General features: G+C 44.5%; 1 protein-coding gene and 1 long non-coding RNA gene across 4 annotated transcripts in view; one reads left to right on the forward strand and one right to left on the reverse strand.

Annotated features, from left to right (window-relative positions):
- adamts10 (ADAM metallopeptidase with thrombospondin type 1 motif, 10) overlaps positions 1–18,729 on the reverse strand; it is a 70,904-nt gene that overhangs the window by 24,941 nt on the left and 27,234 nt on the right. For 2 of the 3 annotated variants that reach the window (XM_085387683.1, XM_085387680.1), the window contains 9 exons: positions 18,512–18,714; positions 17,477–17,560; positions 15,801–15,946; positions 14,563–14,606; positions 13,975–14,080; positions 9,253–9,399; positions 8,924–9,065; positions 6,533–6,640; positions 5,095–5,240 (listed from right to left, as the gene is read on the reverse strand). In XM_085387683.1, coding sequence (XP_085243809.1) covers positions 5,095–5,240; positions 6,533–6,640; positions 8,924–9,065; positions 9,253–9,399; positions 13,975–14,080; positions 14,563–14,606; positions 15,801–15,946; positions 17,477–17,560; positions 18,512–18,703 — 1,115 coding nt within the window. In that variant the 5' untranslated portion in view covers positions 18,704–18,714. The remainder of the gene's footprint in view (positions 1–5,094; positions 5,241–6,532; positions 6,641–8,923; positions 9,066–9,252; positions 9,400–13,974; positions 14,081–14,562; positions 14,607–15,800; positions 15,947–17,476; positions 17,561–18,511; positions 18,715–18,729) is intronic. The other variant, XM_085387682.1, reaches the window with a different exon arrangement.
- Positions 5,261–6,032, forward strand: LOC146650252 (uncharacterized). Its single transcript, XR_014908344.1, has 2 exons — positions 5,261–5,829; positions 5,912–6,032. It is a non-coding gene; the product is annotated as an uncharacterized LOC146650252 (long non-coding RNA).

Raw genomic sequence — 18,729 nt, forward strand, 5'->3', positions numbered from 1 at the left:
AGTCAAAGAGTATGCAAGCTCAAAGTTAGAGGATTTTCCTCTAATGTTTCCATCAGTTTGCCTCCAGCCTACACAAGGGACTTCATTCCCCTTGACCGCACACATATTCCCACTTGCCAGACAGCCAACAAATGGAAACACCTTGTAAGCATGGCCCAGGAGATACCCCCGTTGATGGACTGTGGTGTTGGATTGTTGATTGGATACGACTGCTCCAGAGCGTTAATTCCAAGAAGGGTCGTCACTGGGGGTGACTATGAGCCTTATGCTATTGAGACGGATCTTGGTTGGAGCATTGTGGGAAGCGCACCACAGCGTGTGCAGGCTAAAGATGTGACTGGTTTTTGTCATCGAGTGTCTGTCAGAGAGGTGCCACCCATAACACCATTTGCTGTCATCAAGGCCCTGGAGTCTGATTTTGCAGACACAAAACCTGGTGACAGAAGCATATCTCAAGAAGATATTTGCTTCCTGCAGATCTTGAAAGACAGAATCCAACAAAATAAGGATGGTCACCTGGAGAGGCCTCTCCCTTTCAAAGCACGTCCGCATCTCCCAGACAACAAAGGGCTGGCGTTAGTACGGCTGAAGCATCTAAAGAGGAAGCTGGACAGAGATCCCAAATTCAAAATAGACTACGTGAGATTTATGGAAGGTGTCTTCAAGGATGGAGATGCAGAGAAAGTGGAAAACCAAGCAGAGCTGGGGAAAGTCTGGTATATCCCACACCAAGGAGTTTACCACCCCAGAAAACCAGGAAAAATCAGAGTGGTTTTCGACTGCTCTGCAAGGTATGAAGGCACCTCCTTAAACGACCATCTGCTAACAGGACCTGACCTCACAAATAGCCTAACAGCTGTGCTGTGCCGCTTCCGTAAACATCCCATCGCAGTCATGTGTGATGTGGAGAAAATGTTCCACAGGTTTCATGTGAGCGAGGATGATAGAGACTACCTGCGGTTTCTCTGGTGGGAAAATGGAGACACAAACTCTGAACCCAGAGAGTACCGCATGAAGGTTCACCTGTTTGGAGCATCATCATCCCCTGGCTGCGCCAATTATGGCATGAAGCACCTTGCCAGCCAATGTGAGAAAGAGTACCCCTCCGCAGCTAACTTCATCCAGAAACATTTCTATGTCGACGATGGTCTCATAAGTGTAGAGTCGGTGGGTAAGGCAATTGAACTGGTCAAAGAAGCCCAAGCCGTGTGTGCCAAAGGAAAGCTGCACCTTCACAAATTTCTCTCCAACAGCCGAGAGGTCCTTGACTCTGTCGATGTTGCAGAGCGTGCTACGGAGGTAAAGAATGTTGATCTTAATCACGAGGATTTACCAGTTCAAAGAGTGCTAGGTATAAGGTGGAATGTTGAAAATGATAGCTTCTCCTTCAAGGTGTCACTTGAGGAGAAACCAGCAACGCGCCGAGGGATTCTCTCAATTGTGGCCTCCTTGTATGACCCTTTGGGGTTTCTAGCCCCAGTCATTCTTGAAGGGAAAAGAGTGCTGCAGGAGATGTGTCAGAGAGGCACAGGGTGGGATGAGCCACTACCCAAAGGCTTGAAGTTAAGGTGGGAGACTTGGATGAAGGATCTGGAGAACCTGGAAAGAATTGAAATTCAAAGATGCTTCATACCTGACAGCCTTGGCGAGATTCAAAGAGTCGAGCTTCATCATTTCTCTGATGCAAGCAGTCAAGGGTATGGCCAGTGCTCTTACATCAGAGTGGTAAGCAGAGAAAGGGTATGCTGCTCCTTGGTCATGGGCAAGGCGAGGGTTGCACCAACCAAAATAGTTACCATACCGAGACTTGAGTTAACTGCAGCAGTAACCTCGGCATCTGTGAGCAGCATGTTAAGAGAGGAGCTAGAACTCAAGGTTGATGACGAATATTTTTGGACAGACTCAAAGGTCGTGCTTGGTTACATCAATAATGAAGCAAGAAGGTTCCATGTGTTCGTGGCAAACCGCGTGCAGAGAATTCGAGAAACCACCGATGCACGGAAATGGTACTATGTTGACACAGGAGAAAACCCTGCTGATCATGCCTCGAGAGGCCTCAAAGTAGCTGACCTCATCAAGTCAAATTGGTTCTCTGGTCCCAGCTTTCTATGGGAAAGAGAGATAGCCACAAAACAGGCTACTTCAGATTTGCTGGTGGGAGACCCAGAGGTGAGGACTACTCAGGTGTTGAAGGTTGATGTAGCAAGGCAGTTTGACATCCAGAAGCATCTGCTGCGGTTCTCAAGATGGACTACAGCTGTCAACGTCATTGCTCGTATCCAGCGGCTGGCAAAGAGGATCAGGACCGCTGAGCCTTTAAGCGTGGAAGAGAGAAAGCAAGCTGCACAGACTCTCGTCAAGCTTGCACAACAAGATGCCTTTCAAGAGGAGTTAAACACACTCAGCCAGAAACTAGGAAGGCTGCCTTGCAACCACCAACTCTTTCAGCTTGACCCATTTCTCCAAGATGGCATAATGAGAGTAGGAGGAAGACTGAGGAAGGCATCTGTGCCTCTTGAGTTAAGACACCCAGTGATCCTTCCTAAAGATGGTGCTGTTACAAACCTCATCATTGCACACCATCATACCAAGATACAACACCAAGGCAGAGGACAAACCCTCAATGCCCTGAGAGCCAATGGTTACTGGATCACTGGTGGAAGTAAGGCTGTAGCCCAATACATCAGGCAGTGCGTACAGTGCAGGAGAGCCCGCGCGCCACCAGAGGAGCAACGGATGGCAGATCTACCTAGTGACCGTGTTGATCCCACACCACCATTCACTTATTGTGGTATGGACTGCTTTGGTCCTTTTCACACCAAACAAGGTCGCAAAGATCAAAAACGGTACGGCCTCCTCTTCACATGTTTTTGCTCAAGGGCAGTGCATATAGAGATGTTGGAGGATTTGACGACTGACGCATTCATCAATGCCTTGCGCTGCTTCATTGCCCTTCGTGGAGCTGTTAGGCACATTAGGTCCGATCAGGGAACTAACTTTATGGGGGCAAGAAACGAGATGGCAAAGGCTCTGAAAGAACTTGATAAGGAAAGAGTGACTGCATACCTAGCAGAAAATCAGTGCGACTTCCAGATGAATACGCCCCACTCTAGTCATGCTGGAGGCGCATGGGAGCGTCAAATCCGGACAGTGAGAAGCGTACTGAGCACAGTCCTTGCCTGCAGTGTGGGAAGGTTGGATGATGCTTCATTGAGGACATTCCTTTATGAAGCTATGTGCATCGTGAATAACCGCCCACTCACTGTTGATAACATCAATGACCCCAAAAGCTTGGAGCCACTCACACCGAACCACTTGATCACCATGAAATCCTCAGTCCCACTTCCACCTCCAGGTAAATTCGTCAAGGAGGACCTGTATGCTAAGAAACGGTGGAGAAGGGTACAGTATTTGACTGAGCAATTTTGGCACAGATGGAGAAAGGAATACCTGGCCAATATTGCTCTGAGACAGCGATGGCATACACCAAGACGTAATGTGGAGGTGGGTGACATTGTGATTCTCAAAGAGGAAGATGTTCCTCGCAATGAATGGAAACTTGCTAGGGTTGTGGAAGCACATGAGGATGATGATGGACTTGTACGGAAGGTGACAATCCAGACTGGTGATCGGAAGTTAGGAAAGGGAGGCGAACGCCTCGTCCAACCCTCAATCATTCAGAGACCCATTCAGAAATTAGTGGTCCTGGTGAAAAACAGCTAAATGGGAAAAATGTCATTCATTGATTAGATTTCCCTTCTAAAATAGAAGTTGTCATTATGCTGTACTTCATGCACATGTTATGGAGATGTAAAATCTACTGTTCATATTGTTGAATTAATTTGTTGAGAAAAGAATATTGTTTATGTCAATGCAAGAATGTTTAAAACAACAACATGGTGCTTGGGAATTACCATTGATATAATGAGAAATGCAAGTGTATTTACGTTCTCAATTGTAATAATCAAAGGTAATTGGTGGGAGTGTAGCTGACGCTGAAATGTTTGTGTGGGTTGCCATGACAACACCAAAGTGAATCTGAGATCGTTATTGTTTTCTATTTGTTTTCTTTATTTGCTTCTCATGCTTGTGTACATTTGCAGTAGGAAAGGTAATCTATGAATCCAGTGATATATCCTGCTTATAAGAAATGTTTCTGTTAAAATATTATTGTGAAGTAGTCACTTCCTGTGAGTTGCGGGAACCGGAAGTTGTGCGCGGGAGAGACAAGACAGAACGGTAACACGGCGGACTTTTCGGAATATACAACTTTTCTACTGCTGGTTTTACAAGGCGTACACGGTAAAAAATCATTATGCTGTTATTTGTTTAACACTTGTGCACCTTGTGAAAGGAAATAAGTGGCTGAGATGAATATCATATGTGCTATCGATATTATTTTACTTGTTTCTAGTTTTCACGGTGCTCCATGATTGTGAGAGGAATAAAAGAATTGTGGACATCAGTACGAAGCGTGGATTCTTTCGACCAGAGTAGAAACAATCCCCACTCCGCTGCTGCCTGCAAGAACATCTTGGATTAAATGATAGGACTGATGTTTTCAGCGTGTTTGAGTTTGAAGAAGCAGCATTTAATGGCTCATTTACTTCTGCCCTATGGCTTTGGATTTAATCTAACCAGTAGTGAATAAATACCAGTTTGGAAAACTAAAAACATATAATGAAAAGATCCTATTGCAATTCAAGCATCGATTACCAGGCTTCCACTTGCACACATGGGTGGGCTGGCTGTGTCCATCCTGATCTGTGTGTTTTGGATGTTGGGCTATAATCTGGAGATCCTCTGGACTGAAACAACAGCTCTTATAATATATGAATACTTACCATCTCATATGGTCATTTAACTGCAACCACAGAAGCTCCACCCACCTGCTATGCAAGCTTTCCTTTTATGAGGGGCAGCCAATGAGAAGCTACAAGGCTTATTACTGAGGATGAACCGAGACGCCACCCGGAGTAAGTAAGTAAGATAAATATGGTTCACCTTCTGAATCACACTGAGCTGCTTTAGTAAAGTTCAACAATAAAAACATGGAGGACACGTTGGCTAAGATCAGGTGAGCTAAATCCGTACCTGGGGCTGTCGCAGTGTCTGACAGAAGAGGAGACGCCGCCTCCACATGTCCTGCTGCACTCCTCCCAGGGAGACCACAGACCCCAGCCTCCATCCACACCCTGTGGGCGAGTCCCGTACGCTACGCACACCCTCTTGTAGCACCACTGCACAGTTGCAGATACGTGTAAGTATAGCAATTATCATATATAGTTATAGTTATATTTGATTTATTTATATAGCACATTTAAGTACAACAAGAGCGTTGACCAAAGTGCTGCACAAGAATACAACATACCTACTAAAATAACTTAGAGTATTGATAGCAAACACCAAATATGAATTAACAAATAACTCTCATGCTGTATTAAAAGCCAGCTTAGGCTGTCATGGTCCGTGGTCCTGTGTCTGTGGAATGCGTGATGCTCGGGTAGCCACACCCCCGGGCTGGGCCATCACCAGCACACCTGCTCTCCATCACGGTGATTACACGGAGATCCACTTAATCTGGCGCTGACGGATGCTCCACGCCAGTCCGTTAGTCAGTGGTAACCAGACTTCCACGAAAAGCGTGCATTCTCTTCTGCTTGAAACTTTGTTTAACCTGCCTACTTCTACTCGGCGTCTGCTACCTGCCTGTCCTCCGGCTCAACTGGATCTCGCGGTGCTCACCTGGCCCACTCGCCATTCCCACGGACTTCCTGCCCCCACGGACTGCCACACTTCCCTCCCGAGCTCCCACGGTCCCGTTCTATCGTAAGCCCCTACTCTAACTCAGTCCTGATATGCTTTCCCTGCTTCCTGGCTCCCTAGTAATCATCTCCCCTTTCTATTGCAGCCCCCCGCCGTCCCGATCCCGGCTTCCTCGTGTCATTGTTTCCCCGGGTTTTTAGTTTCTGTTTTGCTCTCTAATTTCCCCGGGTCGCCTTTCGTTGTTTCAATAAAGTGTCTTTCTGTTAGCTCGGAGTCTGCGCCTGGATCCTTTCGTGCCCGCGCACCGCGGCCCATGACATAGGCGCTACGACTGCAAACGCTCGATCGCCTCTATGAGCCTCAGCCTTGGTAAAAGCAAAAGATCACTTGATCTAAGAGATCTAAGGGGGTATAAGGCTGCAAGAGGTCAGAGAAATACCCGGAGCCTGTGCATCCAGGGCTTTGTAAGGCAACAATAACATTTTTTAATTAATTCTGGACAGGATATGTGCAGCAACATCAGGCGTCGGCATATACGCTCTAATCTCAAAGAGAAAACAAAAGAAACACACGTGACTCACAAACCTACCAACGCATGTTTACTGAGATGATATTTTTCCCTTTTTTAAATTTGTAATAGTGCAGGTATTTGATGACGTGCTTCTTCTTTATTCTCGTGAACACTCGGCCCTCACTTGCAGCCATATTTGGACTTTGTTTTGCTTTACTGCTTTACGCCCTAATTAAAACAAAAGAGCATTATTACCCCTTTCTCTATGGTGTTGGTCTGACAGATGGTTCCCTCTGCAGCGGGAATGCTGGTTGTGATACAACGGTTGCTCTTACTCATGCACCAAAGTTCACTGCAGACTTCCTGTGTGTGTGAATGAAAGAGAGTACAAAGAAAAAAACATTTGAGACAGCGAGACGTGCGATAAAAGAAAAGAAAGCATAAAGCGAGACAACCTGACGGTCAAAACCCAGACGTGAGAGCAGATGTGTGTCTTGTTCACCTTCCTCTCTTCTCCCTCTGTAGCAGTGCCTCCAACACCTGGCGGTGGGGGTTATGTTTTACTGTGTACACGTGCTCTGACCGCGTAGTATCAATAATAACGAGTCTATAAAGCAGTTTGCTGTTCCAGATGTCCGCTCACTCTGAACCCAGCTCCGTAAAACTTGACCGTGCAATAAAGTGGATGCTATTAAGCGAAGGTACGATGTTTCACATCACAGATTTGTAAGGAGATTTGAAAGGCGCCTGCGAATGGACGCACGGTGAAAGAAAGTGAGGCTCGTTGTTTAAACAACACCAGTCCACAAGGATTAGCTGACTGTAAAGGCTGGCAGAGGGAGAAAGTGTGTGTGGGTGTTATGGTGGGCACCACATGTGGGATGTGGAGATGTTTTGCTCTCAGATTCTGGATACTCGTCTCAGTCTTATTATTCTGCTGTTTAAGGTTCTGGTTTTTGTGTTTGTTGGATTTGGAGAGTTCCCGTTGTGCTTTCCTGCACTCGTTGGGTCTCGGTTTGAGGCTGTTTGTTTATACGATGCACTGGTTTTTAGTTTGTCTTGGTTTATTATAGCTGACTGTATTATTAATGGTTTCCCGTGTATTTGTTTACGCTCCGGCCCCCCTGCGTCCCCCTGTTAAGTGCTAGTGTTCATACCCGTGTCTGTGGGATTGTCCTGTTTTACTTTGAAGGGTTCATTTGTTCAGTTCTGCTTCCTGTCCGTCTCCCCTGATTCACCTGATTGTTTTCACCTGTAGTTTTCCTGCGTACAGGCTGGTGTGTCCCACGGGTGCTAACCTGTTTATTTCTCCAAAGGTTGATTCTGTTCATCTGGATGTTTTCAGTGGGAGAAATGTTTCGTCATCATCAGGTGACGTCTTCAGTCTCAGCTGACTGCAGGTTTCAACCTTATAAACAGGACATTTGCATAATGACTGAAACCAGCACCACTGAAGGAACAATGGGCTGGAGGTCAGTTCCTTAATCTTAATTATGCAAAAACTGTTTATTTCCATTGAGATTTAAGTTTCTTTGTGGATTTTATTGGTTTTCCATGTTTGTGGACTTTTGATCCCACTGTGACTTTTGTGTTTCTTGGATTATTATTCAGCTATTAAAGCTTCCTTTGTTTGTATCCTATACTTCCTGTGCCACATGTTGGATCCTCTCCAGCTTTAAACACATATAACTGTGTCAACCAAGGTGTTCGAGGCACTGCATACACCTCAAGGGCGGAAACTTAAAAGGGCCTAAAAACAAAAAGTGTGCTGCGTGTTTGTTATTGATGACGACTGCATTGCAACAAACTGCTCCTTTCTGCCTCTCGATGGGTCTCCTGCTGCATTCATAATTGTCTATAACAGCAGGGATACTTAAGACAGGTTAAATACTATCACTAACGCAGCATGAAAGTGCAATTATATGGATGCCTGTTTATGCCACTTTTGCAGAGTTGAAAATTTTTGGGTCGTTATGTTGAACTCGACTACCCCCAAAGGGCAATTCTAAAACTTGGACGTTTTATGCTGATGTTATATGAAAATCTGTCCATGCCGCTTATCCAGGGTCGCGGGGACAGCACCCTGAGCAGAGCCCGGACCTACTCCAGCTTCTCCAGGGAAAGTCCGAGATGTTCCCAGGCCAGCCAAGAGATATAACCTCTCCATAACCTCTCCAGCTTGGTGTAGTGTCTAGTGTAGTATATTCATCTTCCTGTGTCATTGTAAAGACATTTCCTAATTTGTTTGACACTGACCTTTGACCTTAGAGTGTTACATACCATAATGGTGTATTTAATTACGTTTACTCACATGGTTGGAACAGAATAGGCTGAAATCTCCAAGCTGGAAAAACTTTTAAGGTGTAGTCGTGCAGTTTGACAATGAAGGTCAAAGCCAACCTTGGTACTCATGTCACGGTATATCGACAAGTCTGAAGACCACCCATAGCAAATTGGAGGTAATGTAAAGTTTTTCAACACACTAACATGAAATCTTTTTTCTCTCCAGTGGCAGAAACAATAAAAACGACAGACATCACTTAAACGTTTGTCCGTGGATCTTTTCAGAAAATATACTGTAAGAAAAAAATATGAATATTGAAAAATTCTGTAAAAGTTGAGCGAAAGATAAGAAAATATACCCACCGCGTATTTGCACTGTCGAGACCTGACGCCGTACTGAAAGCGGCACTGTTCGTCTGCATCGTAGGCCTGACCTGGCGCTGTGGTGGGGTACACAAACTCCTGCTTTGGCGGGACGTTGTTCAGGCAGGAGCCCATACCTGAGCTACAGGTGCAAACGAGGAGACAGAAAGAAAAAACACTAAACGGGCTGCGGTAAGTTTTCCTGCTCCGTCTGCGACTCGGATGTTTCTCTGACCATCAGACATTTTACACCAGTCTTCGTGAGACCGTTCCTTCCTCAACCCTCACATTTACAAATGATTTACACCGCTGCAGATAATCTGACTCACTCCAGGAAGCTGGTGATGTAATCCCGGCTGCAGGCGGACCAGATGAACGGATTTGTCTTCATGGTGATGTGGTCAGCCATCAGCTTGGCAGTCTCCTGGCTGCGGGGCCCGCAGGCGTTCCCCATGCCGTCATGGTTCATCCCAAACCTAAAGCCCATGATGATACAGTGACAACACTTTGAGGCCATGTGGACGGTAATAATCCCTGCAGCAGCGACGGGGACAGTGGAAAAAAGATCACTGTTGATAACCGAGAGGGATCTAAAGAACAGACATGTGAAAGATTACAGTCCACAGCTGTCTGACACGTCCACTTTCAATCTATCAAAAAAATCCCACCAGATGTTTCATTAGTATCATCTTAGGACAGCGGTCTCCAGGAGAACCTGGTACCCTGGTGGTGTTGTTGTTTTATTGGACATCGAGTCTGGGACTGATTTACACCTCATAAAGGCACATCTGTACGGCTTTAAAGGGGCTTAACGTCTTAACTCTCGTGTTATTATGTTTGAATAACAACAAAACGGCCAATTTTGTGTCACACGGGGTCAAGTTGAGAGCTGCCTTTCTAATTAGGTTACTTTTATAATCAATTTCTAAGGAAATTTGTGAGGATTTGTTACTCTAGTATTAAATGCTTTCGCCTGGAAAAAGAAAACACGCCTTTTGTCAAGTCAAAGATTTTACACATCAAGACGTGATTAAAGAAATATCATCAGAAAATTATTGAAATACAACCCCAGACGTATGAACGGATTTTGATATTTTACATAACAACAAACTAAAAGCTGAAATTCAGAAGCAGCGTGAGAAAAACTAAGCACGCCTCTCGATTCAGAAGCTTGCAGAAGCTTTAGCAGCGATAACTTATTATTGTTTCCTGTGACTCTATCGAGTATCTCGCATCATTTGACTCCCCAATCTCACTCTGACTGGGCCGTCGCAGTACTCGATTACTTCGTTTTCTTAGGCATTCCCCACATGGAAAAGATAAATCTTCTAAAGTTTGTATCTGTCTTGTGTGAAACTTGTATGAAAAGCATACAAGAGTGAAAACAGATACAAGATCCTTAAAAATTATATAAATGAAACTTGTATGTTTTGGATACTAAAACAATATATGAAAGTAATGAGAAAGTGGCCACTTTCATGAGTAGATCATGTAAGTTTTTACTATTTCTTTTCCATGTGGGTCTGCTGTAGATGTGCTGCTGTGTTCGGTATAATCGTCCTGATTCATGAACCAATGATGACTTCAGAAGACGAGTTCATGGTTTGCTCAATGACTGTAAGGAGCCTCTGGCAGCTGAGCATTACAGTCAAACATCTCCACTCTGGTCTGTTCAAAGGACTTCGCTCTTAAAGTCTTGCCGCCTCTTCAGATGTAACTTTGCAAACTTAAGCCGTGCTGCCGTCTTCTTTTGGCGAGAAGAGGCTTTGTGCTGGCAACCCTTCCAAACAGGCTTTTTCTACTGGATTGTACTGAACTTTAGCATTTAGCATGCTTACTGAGGCCTGTGGAGTCTGATATCGAGCTCTCGGGGTTTTTGACTGACAACTGTCATGAATAGGGCTGCTCAATTAATCGAATTTTAATCACGATTACGATCTGGGCTTTCAACGATCATTAAAAATGACTGAGCCGATTATTAGCCCCTCCCTCATGCTTTACTCTCGCGCTGCTCCGTGTGGCAAATCAAGCGCACTGCTCTGCATTTCGAATACTTAAGAGGACCCGAAGGAAGCTCGGAAAGCTAAGCAGAAGTTATTTGGAGAGGAGAGTGACTGCCGTTGGTTGAAAAGAGAGGTAAAAAAAAACAACCTTCAGTGGTGTGGAAACATTATGGGTTCGCGGAGTCAGACGTGGATCAAGTAGACACAGTGTGTAAACTTTGCTATGGTGTCGTAGCTGCACCACAGAGCAACACTGCAAAGTTTACATTTTTCATTTATTTCTTATATTGCAAACATTTGCACTGTTATCAGTATTTGCACACTATTTTATATTATTTTTTAAAGTCATTATTCAATACATTGTTATTGTTAACCCTTTAAAGCCGGTCAGAGCAGCATGCTCGTTTTGTGTAACTATTTTTAAATCCCTGTAGAACCTGAACCGCTAAGCTAGCACAATAAATTTTTCTCCATATGAAACCAGAGGAGTTGTACTTACATCTGATGCCATCAGCTTGTCCTCGGTCACGGTTTCCTTCCACATATAGCTTTGCAAAAAGTGCATAAAAAGCGCTTGCAGGAACAAAAACATAATATTCCAGAAACAGGCTTTGCCGATCCGATCAGCTGTTCTTAACACTTCCCACATTGAAAAAGACGTCAACGGGAACTATCGCAAGTGACGTCATTTTCGCGGAAAATGTAGTTTTTTACTTGTAGGCCTTAGAACTCAAACTGCACTGCTGGAAATAGTTTATTTTGATGCACATGCACATTCTTTGCAAATTTGCATCATAGGATTGTTTTTTTTGTTTTTTCTGCAGTATATAAAAATTGCTGTATCTCCAAAAATAAAACTATGAAGACACTCAAAATAAATTTCCTGTGGTGGGAAACTATTTTTTGCAACTTTTTTGTATTTAAAGTTTTGAGGGATAAACCTCTTAAATTTCTCCAAGTAGAAATATATGTAAACAAAACAAAAACGATTTTCAATTTTTTTGTAGTTTATTGCACTTTTTTGCAATTAATGTAGTTACTATGGACTTAATACATACACATTTTTAAAATATAGGCTATAACAGTTGTATTGATGTATAGCAACTTGAAATGCTCCCACAAATGGCACTACAGCATGTAAAAAAAAAATAATATAAGCTCTGGCGGACTTGGTTCTATGGTAGATCTTAAAGGGTTAAATAAATATCGTCAAATAATCGTGATCTCAATTTCAGTGAAAATAATCGTGATTATCATTTTTGCCATAATCGAGCAGCCCTAGTCATGAATGTTTTTCGCGTTCTTGGAAATCACCCTGTGAATCCTCATTGCTGATGTCTGCAGACCAGCAAACTGACAGAACTTCTGCTTCTTTGGAGGCGCTCACAGTTGCTGACGATCAGTTCATCAAGTGCTACTCACACTCTAGTCAGGGTTAGGGTTGGCTTTTTGTTAAACGAATAATGACACGGTGTAATATGTCATGACTTATTGTTCATCGTAGATCATATTTACCTCATTTTCTCAGGATGTCCTGATACATAAAAGGCGACACTTCCTCGTACTCCTAACGGCGGGCATATTTTCATTCCTGAGGTTTCTTTCAGCAAAGAATTTTTGAATTATTCTTGAAAATAAGATAAGTAAGTAATAAGATTAATCAGCAAAGTCAGTACGCTTGCATGCTGAAGATCTTTGTAATTTATGCACAAAATTTTACAATGCAATGTTTGAATCTCTAAGATTTCACAAAAACGTAATTAATTGTTTGCTTTACTGTATTTGATTAACAGCTGTAACCTCAGAGTCACGTACAAGAAGCAAAGGAGTCCATGGCAGGCAGCGATATCACTCTCAGTAGCTGCGTTTGTTCTCAAAACGTTCCACCTCCCTGCAGAGTCATTCGTGTTTGGTCCCCTCATGTGTGCACGCTCATGTGTGCACCCTCATGTGTGCACCCTCATGTGTGCACCCTCATGTGTGCACCCTCATGTGTGCATATATATACATTAATTAGTCATGTTGACAAGGTACCCTCAGGGTTTGGGTGCTTTAAAAAACAAAGACCTGTGTTAACCATTAGGAAAGCAGAACCCTGATGGATCCACCATCTGCACGAATACTTCTCGATGCTATTTTCATACATAAATGAACGGGACGGTGAATTGCTGAAGGATACAACAGTAACAGATGTTGAGACAGAATTGTACTCCCGCTCGTGAGCGGATTTCACTGGGATGCAAAGGAACGACGTTCAGCGTTCTTACTGATGGATTTGACTCGTGATGTTCGAGACTCGGTCCCCAGCAGAAGATCAGAAACACCCCGAAGGGACATTTCACGTTTCAGGAAGGACAACCAGGTCTAGTTCACGGATCACAGATTGTGCGTCTTTTTTATTTAAAGAACAGATGTTTGTCATCACGTGTGAAGCACTTACCCGTGGCCTCGGTGCTCGATTTCTAAAAGAAACACTTGTGGATTTTGACCCCGTTTCCGGAGGTTTATAACACAACCCCCCAACGCATACTTTGAAACAAGGCTGACACATTTATACGGCATTTTCGTGGGATGGTGGTTGAAAGACATTTCAGCATCGCTATAAATCAATTCCTTTAAATCCCAGACAGCTTCAAACCCATGTTTAAGTCTTGTTTCACGGACAGCTGCGATGGATCTACTCATCGAGTTGGCAGCCGGTTTAATATTTGCAAAGGCCGTATATTCTGGAAACGACGCTGCCGTCTGTGGCCAGCAGCATCGAAACTGAAGGAATATTTGTAATTCTTCTGCTGTCTGACACCTCGAGCTCTGCAACGCTCCTGCCTCTGTGGCGAAGATGAATTTGTCCTGGAATTCACAAACTTGCGGGATTTTCCTATCATTCGACAGATTTTTATCGAGCCAGAGTAATTATATTAGAAATACAAGTAAACGATGTTGCACAGCGATGAGATGATATCAAACAGAAGTCTCTTTTTTTTGTGCAACATCTGCAAATGTGTCCAGGAAATTAAAAATGAGAGCGTGCGTGCGTTTGTTACTCACGTGTGTCCAATCTCATGGGCGATAGTGAAGGCCGTCCCCAGGCCGATGTCCTCGTTGATGCTGCAGCTCCTCTCTGGCTCACACATCCCTCCTACCGGAGCCAGACCTGCAGAAATGCACTCTATGAATATAAAAAACAACTCTACTCTGAAGCAAGCACACGAACCGAATGAGAATCCCAACTGAGAGAAAGGATGATGTTCCCAGCAGCCGCAGCTCACTATTTTGCCAACTCTGCTTTTAGTAAAGCGTGCGTTGTTATCAGTAAACATGCAGAGTGTAAAAGTACACAGATGCACATCATTTGCATCGCACCTTCTTGAGCATGTAAGAACTTTAAACATGCATGCACACTTTTTTTAATGTCAAACCTGCAACTCTTTGGAAAGTAAGAGCACACTGGGTGGGACCCTTGAAATTATTCTCAGATGAGTAACTGATTTCAGAGTTAAGGATGGAAGAAGGTGTAGGGTTACGTTTATGGTTACGGTTGGGAGGAAGCATGAAGCTGTGACGGTCAGGGCTAGGAGAAAGAGTCAGCGGGATCAGAAATATGGAAGTTTGTGGTCACGTGTGATGGAAGGTTACCTAGAGTTTCACAGGGCTTGTTTTTTTGGATGCAGATGTCATACCTGCAAGACGTGAGGAAAAACAAAAAGGAGGTTTGACAGTCGTACACAACAAGGTGCAGAAACTGCATCAGCTGCTGCTTAAGATACATGTGAACACACTTGGACACGCAGCGTAGTCACACTTGCACACAGTAGCGACAGCAGACGGATAAAGTTTTAAAAGAACAATAGGCGGAAACTGCGGACGGTCACTGCGGTGTCATCGCGTCTGAACAGCTTCCATCCCCGCTTGATAAATGCTGCTGTAAAACCGAGCTGTTCTCACCAAGCCGCCACCAAGACCGCATCTCAAAAAAGTTGTGACATTTATCTGCTTTCACGCCCCACCTCCCCTCGCCAACGCTAACCTCCCGCAGCTCGAGTTCGTGGCACATTCTTTTGCACAGAATAGGAAAGTATTTGTGGCAGCGCTGCCCAAGCACAAGTGCGTTCAGATGACTCTGACCAAACCGTGGCCGTGCTGTTCACTGTTGCACATTCCTGAGTCAATAGCACCAGTGTTTTTTTTGTTTTTACTTAACATGCATCTGCCACTGGTGTCTGCATTTTGTGCATTAAATGCGAGTATTCAAATAACGTAAACTATGATTCATCACCTTTTCCCCCCCAAAGTTAAACTATGTCAGTATTTGTTTTATCTCCCTTTTTTGGGGGCTGCAAAAATGAGATTGTAAGCATACGAACACTCATGCCTGCCATAAATGTTGACTTGCACAGAGTCTGTATCAGTTTGCAAAAAGCTATACTGTATAAATTTCCCCCATCCCTTAAGCGGAGCGATGCCAAAACACCGGTTCAGGAAAAGTGGAATGAAGAGAAGTTAAAAACAATCTTCAGTGTCGGGCAACACTCGGACTACATGCTGTCGTTTAAGACGAGTTAATCGAGGGAGCCGCGTCAAATTCAGCCTGTCAGGACTTGATAGCACATTAAATCCATCCATGAGATCCAGTGAACTCGGAGGAGGAGGCGGATCATCTCGGTGTCACTGTCTGATCAGGTGCTGAGCTGTGTGGCGCCTGAACTGGACAGCCCAGCTCTCCTGGTCAGGTCTTACTGGCTGGGCCAACCTTACTATATTTAGTTTTCAACACATGACTGATTCTGTTGACTCTTAATTGAGGTTATTTGTTCCTACGAGGGTCACAAGCGGACATTCCCGCAGGACAGGTTTTTCTTTTCGAGGTTTCCGACCTGGTGATGAGCACGGCGGTGTCGTGATGAGCAATGCCGTTGTCAGGTATGGCGTTCCCGTAGCTGCTGCGGTGCTGGATGGTTTTCTGCCACTTGCAGAAGCTGTCTAAAGACTTCCCCGCATGATGGTTGATCTCCAGTGTGGGCTGGTGGGGACAGACAACAGAAGCACTTCCTTTGTTTAAACACAAAACAATCAGCTTCAGGAATGAACGAAAGATACTTAATGTGAAGTTATTCCAACATCAACAACAATTACAACAATGCTATAATAACCCCGTCTTCCTTTATTGCAGCGATTGAGGCATTTTTCCACCGCAGCATTGCATCTTAGTCCCTCAATCCTGTAAAAGATATGTAGAAGCGCGGAGGGAGTGCTCTGCTGGCCACAGCTGGCAAGAACTCGTAACCCAGGAATGTGTGCGGTGACATAACTAGTAATTGTCTTATCCCACAGTCCCTCATTTCTGGCCCTACTGCTGTCCTCATTTTCCTTTCCAGGGGCAGCTTGCCTATTCAGACCTGGAAAACGGCAGCAGGAGCGCTTGCACAGAACACTCTCGATCCCGCCCCGACCTCAACGGTCCACGGAGTAAGAATAACAACACTAATACTCGCCTACCGCTAATGACCCTAACATTTACTTCACTACCATGTGAGATAACGAACATATCCTGGCACTAAATTACGGGCTCTAATTTTGAGGCACTATGAAAAGCATGAATCATAAATGTTCCCTAATAAGACGGCCACAGAGGAAACCTCAAAGTAGCGCCGTAATTCCCCTTTAATTCAGCATGATTCATCTGTCAAAGTGCTACAAGGTTAACATTAAAACGGAGCCGGGTACACGTCTCACCGCATGCTGTTAATGGCAGGCTAATAAGGTCGTTTACTACAGAGTCACATGGCACAGTCGTCTGCTGAGCTGTGCTGGTAAGGTCATGCACTTTTTTATGAGCTAAACTCCTGCCCTGCGGTCAGGTGTGGACTCTGTCTCCGGCAGCTGCATCTTTTCTGACCTGCAGTCACTCGCTGGCGTTATAATACACGTGAAAAGGAGTCTGCAGCCATATTATCGGCAGCGGCTTGAGCTAAATGCTAGCATGAGTGCGTCTTCTGTGTTCACCTTCTCTTGTTCAACATGTGACTCTACCCCTGATTGTGCTCCTAGATGAAAAGGTCGATCATTCTTCCCTTATTACAATCGTATTTTTTTTAATGGATGTACACACAAAGCAATAATTTGTAAAATGTAACTGAAATATATCAAATCAAAAGTTAATTTATTCAAATAATCAGTGGGGGAAAATGTGCTCGGTGCCAATCAATTCAAGTTTATCTGCCTAGAATCCACTAAACCTTTGAGTGCACCAAAAAACCACATGCTGCCAGTGGATCATAAAAGCCGTTAGTTATGTATATTCTGTCACAGTAAGTTTTACTTATATAGTGCCAAAATCACCTCAAGGCACTTTACCTGTAGGTAAAGACCACACAGTATTAGAGAGAAACCCCCTATGAGCAGCACTTTGGCGACAGTGGGAAGGAAAAACTCCCTTTTAACAGGAAGAAGCCTCCGACAGAGCCAGGCTCAGGAAGGGGCGGGACAAAAGACACACTGTGGAAAGAGTAGGACCAAAGAATTAGTATTAGCAGTAATTCATGCACCTTACCTGGTCTTCCATGAGCAGGATGAGTCGCGTCACCACGATGTTGACTGCATTCCCCAGGCTAGAATCCTGGAACAGTTTGGCAACCTGACCTCCAGGGAAACAAGAAAAGACCAGTCTTAAAAACGGCTGATAGAACAGCCGAGCACACCGCGGCGGGCTTTTTCCTGGCAATCGTTAGCGTATGTTCTGTAGATGACAGACATGTTTTCCCGTCATTTCTCCCTGCTGGAGCCCAAACGAAAAAAAGAAACAAAAAAACCACACTGGGGACGAGAGAAAACGGGACTTTGATGAATACAAATATAGATCCCGCCGCTCTGACTGCATAAACAGGTGCTTTTATTTTAACCAGGGTTTCATCCATATGGTGGTTTGAAAGTCAGAGCATACTGCACTGGAGAGGAGAGCTTTGTATCTAAACAGACCAGAGCCATACACTTATATGCTTGTGTCTTCATTTCCTAGCTAGGCGTTCACATTAAACGCAGCACTAATGTGTTCTCCGTGTACAACAGCTTAAGCACTGACCTTCCAAATCATCACCCTGGAAAGTCGGGAATAATTTGTGCAGCCAGGGCAAAAAGAATGCAGCTAAGTGACTTTAATGTATAACCAAAAGAAACTGGACTATTTTTAGAGCAAATCTGTATTAAAGAACCAAGAGCGATTCCTTCCCGCGTGCGTACGGTTTTCCAGTGATTAACTGCACGTACGAAAGCCTCACTGACTAAAACATGTGGCCTCCCCGAGGAGAAATCAGGCAACAGCTACGCATTTGTTTTTCTTTCTTTCTGTCTATAAACATTAATAATACATCCCCCGTAAGCCTGACTCGGCCTTGGAGACTTATTTCTGTCAGTGAAGACGACCCTGTTCTTTCCAGCTCGCCTTTAATCAGCTGAATAACATTTCCTTCTTTGCTTCGAAAGACGCCAGGCCACCAAATCACGGCCATGTGACAGTCAGTCGCTGAAAGCTGGTTTTTTTTCTTTTTTCATTAGAGGAAGAGGAAAGCTTTTGCGTTGTGAAACTTACAATATTCATGACTGCCAGGATGTATTGCTCGATGTCCCTGCGGCCGTGATAACCCACCATCATCTTATCAGCTACTACCAGCGTCTCCACGTAGCGCTCCCGGCTGACCGAACGCTTCAGAGGCAGCTGGCCACGGCCGACGTGATGAGGAGGCGTCTTCAGCGTCCGCTGCCACCACGACGCGCCCTTCATCGGCTTCTCGTCTGAGGCAGATCACA

The sequence above is a fragment of the Rhamphochromis longiceps genome, linkage group LG17 (genome assembly GCF_057381845.1).
Source record: "Rhamphochromis longiceps isolate RC_006_pf linkage group LG17, R_longiceps_female_GT1.1, whole genome shotgun sequence".
Classification (NCBI taxonomy): domain Eukaryota; kingdom Metazoa; phylum Chordata; class Actinopteri; order Cichliformes; family Cichlidae; genus Rhamphochromis; species Rhamphochromis longiceps.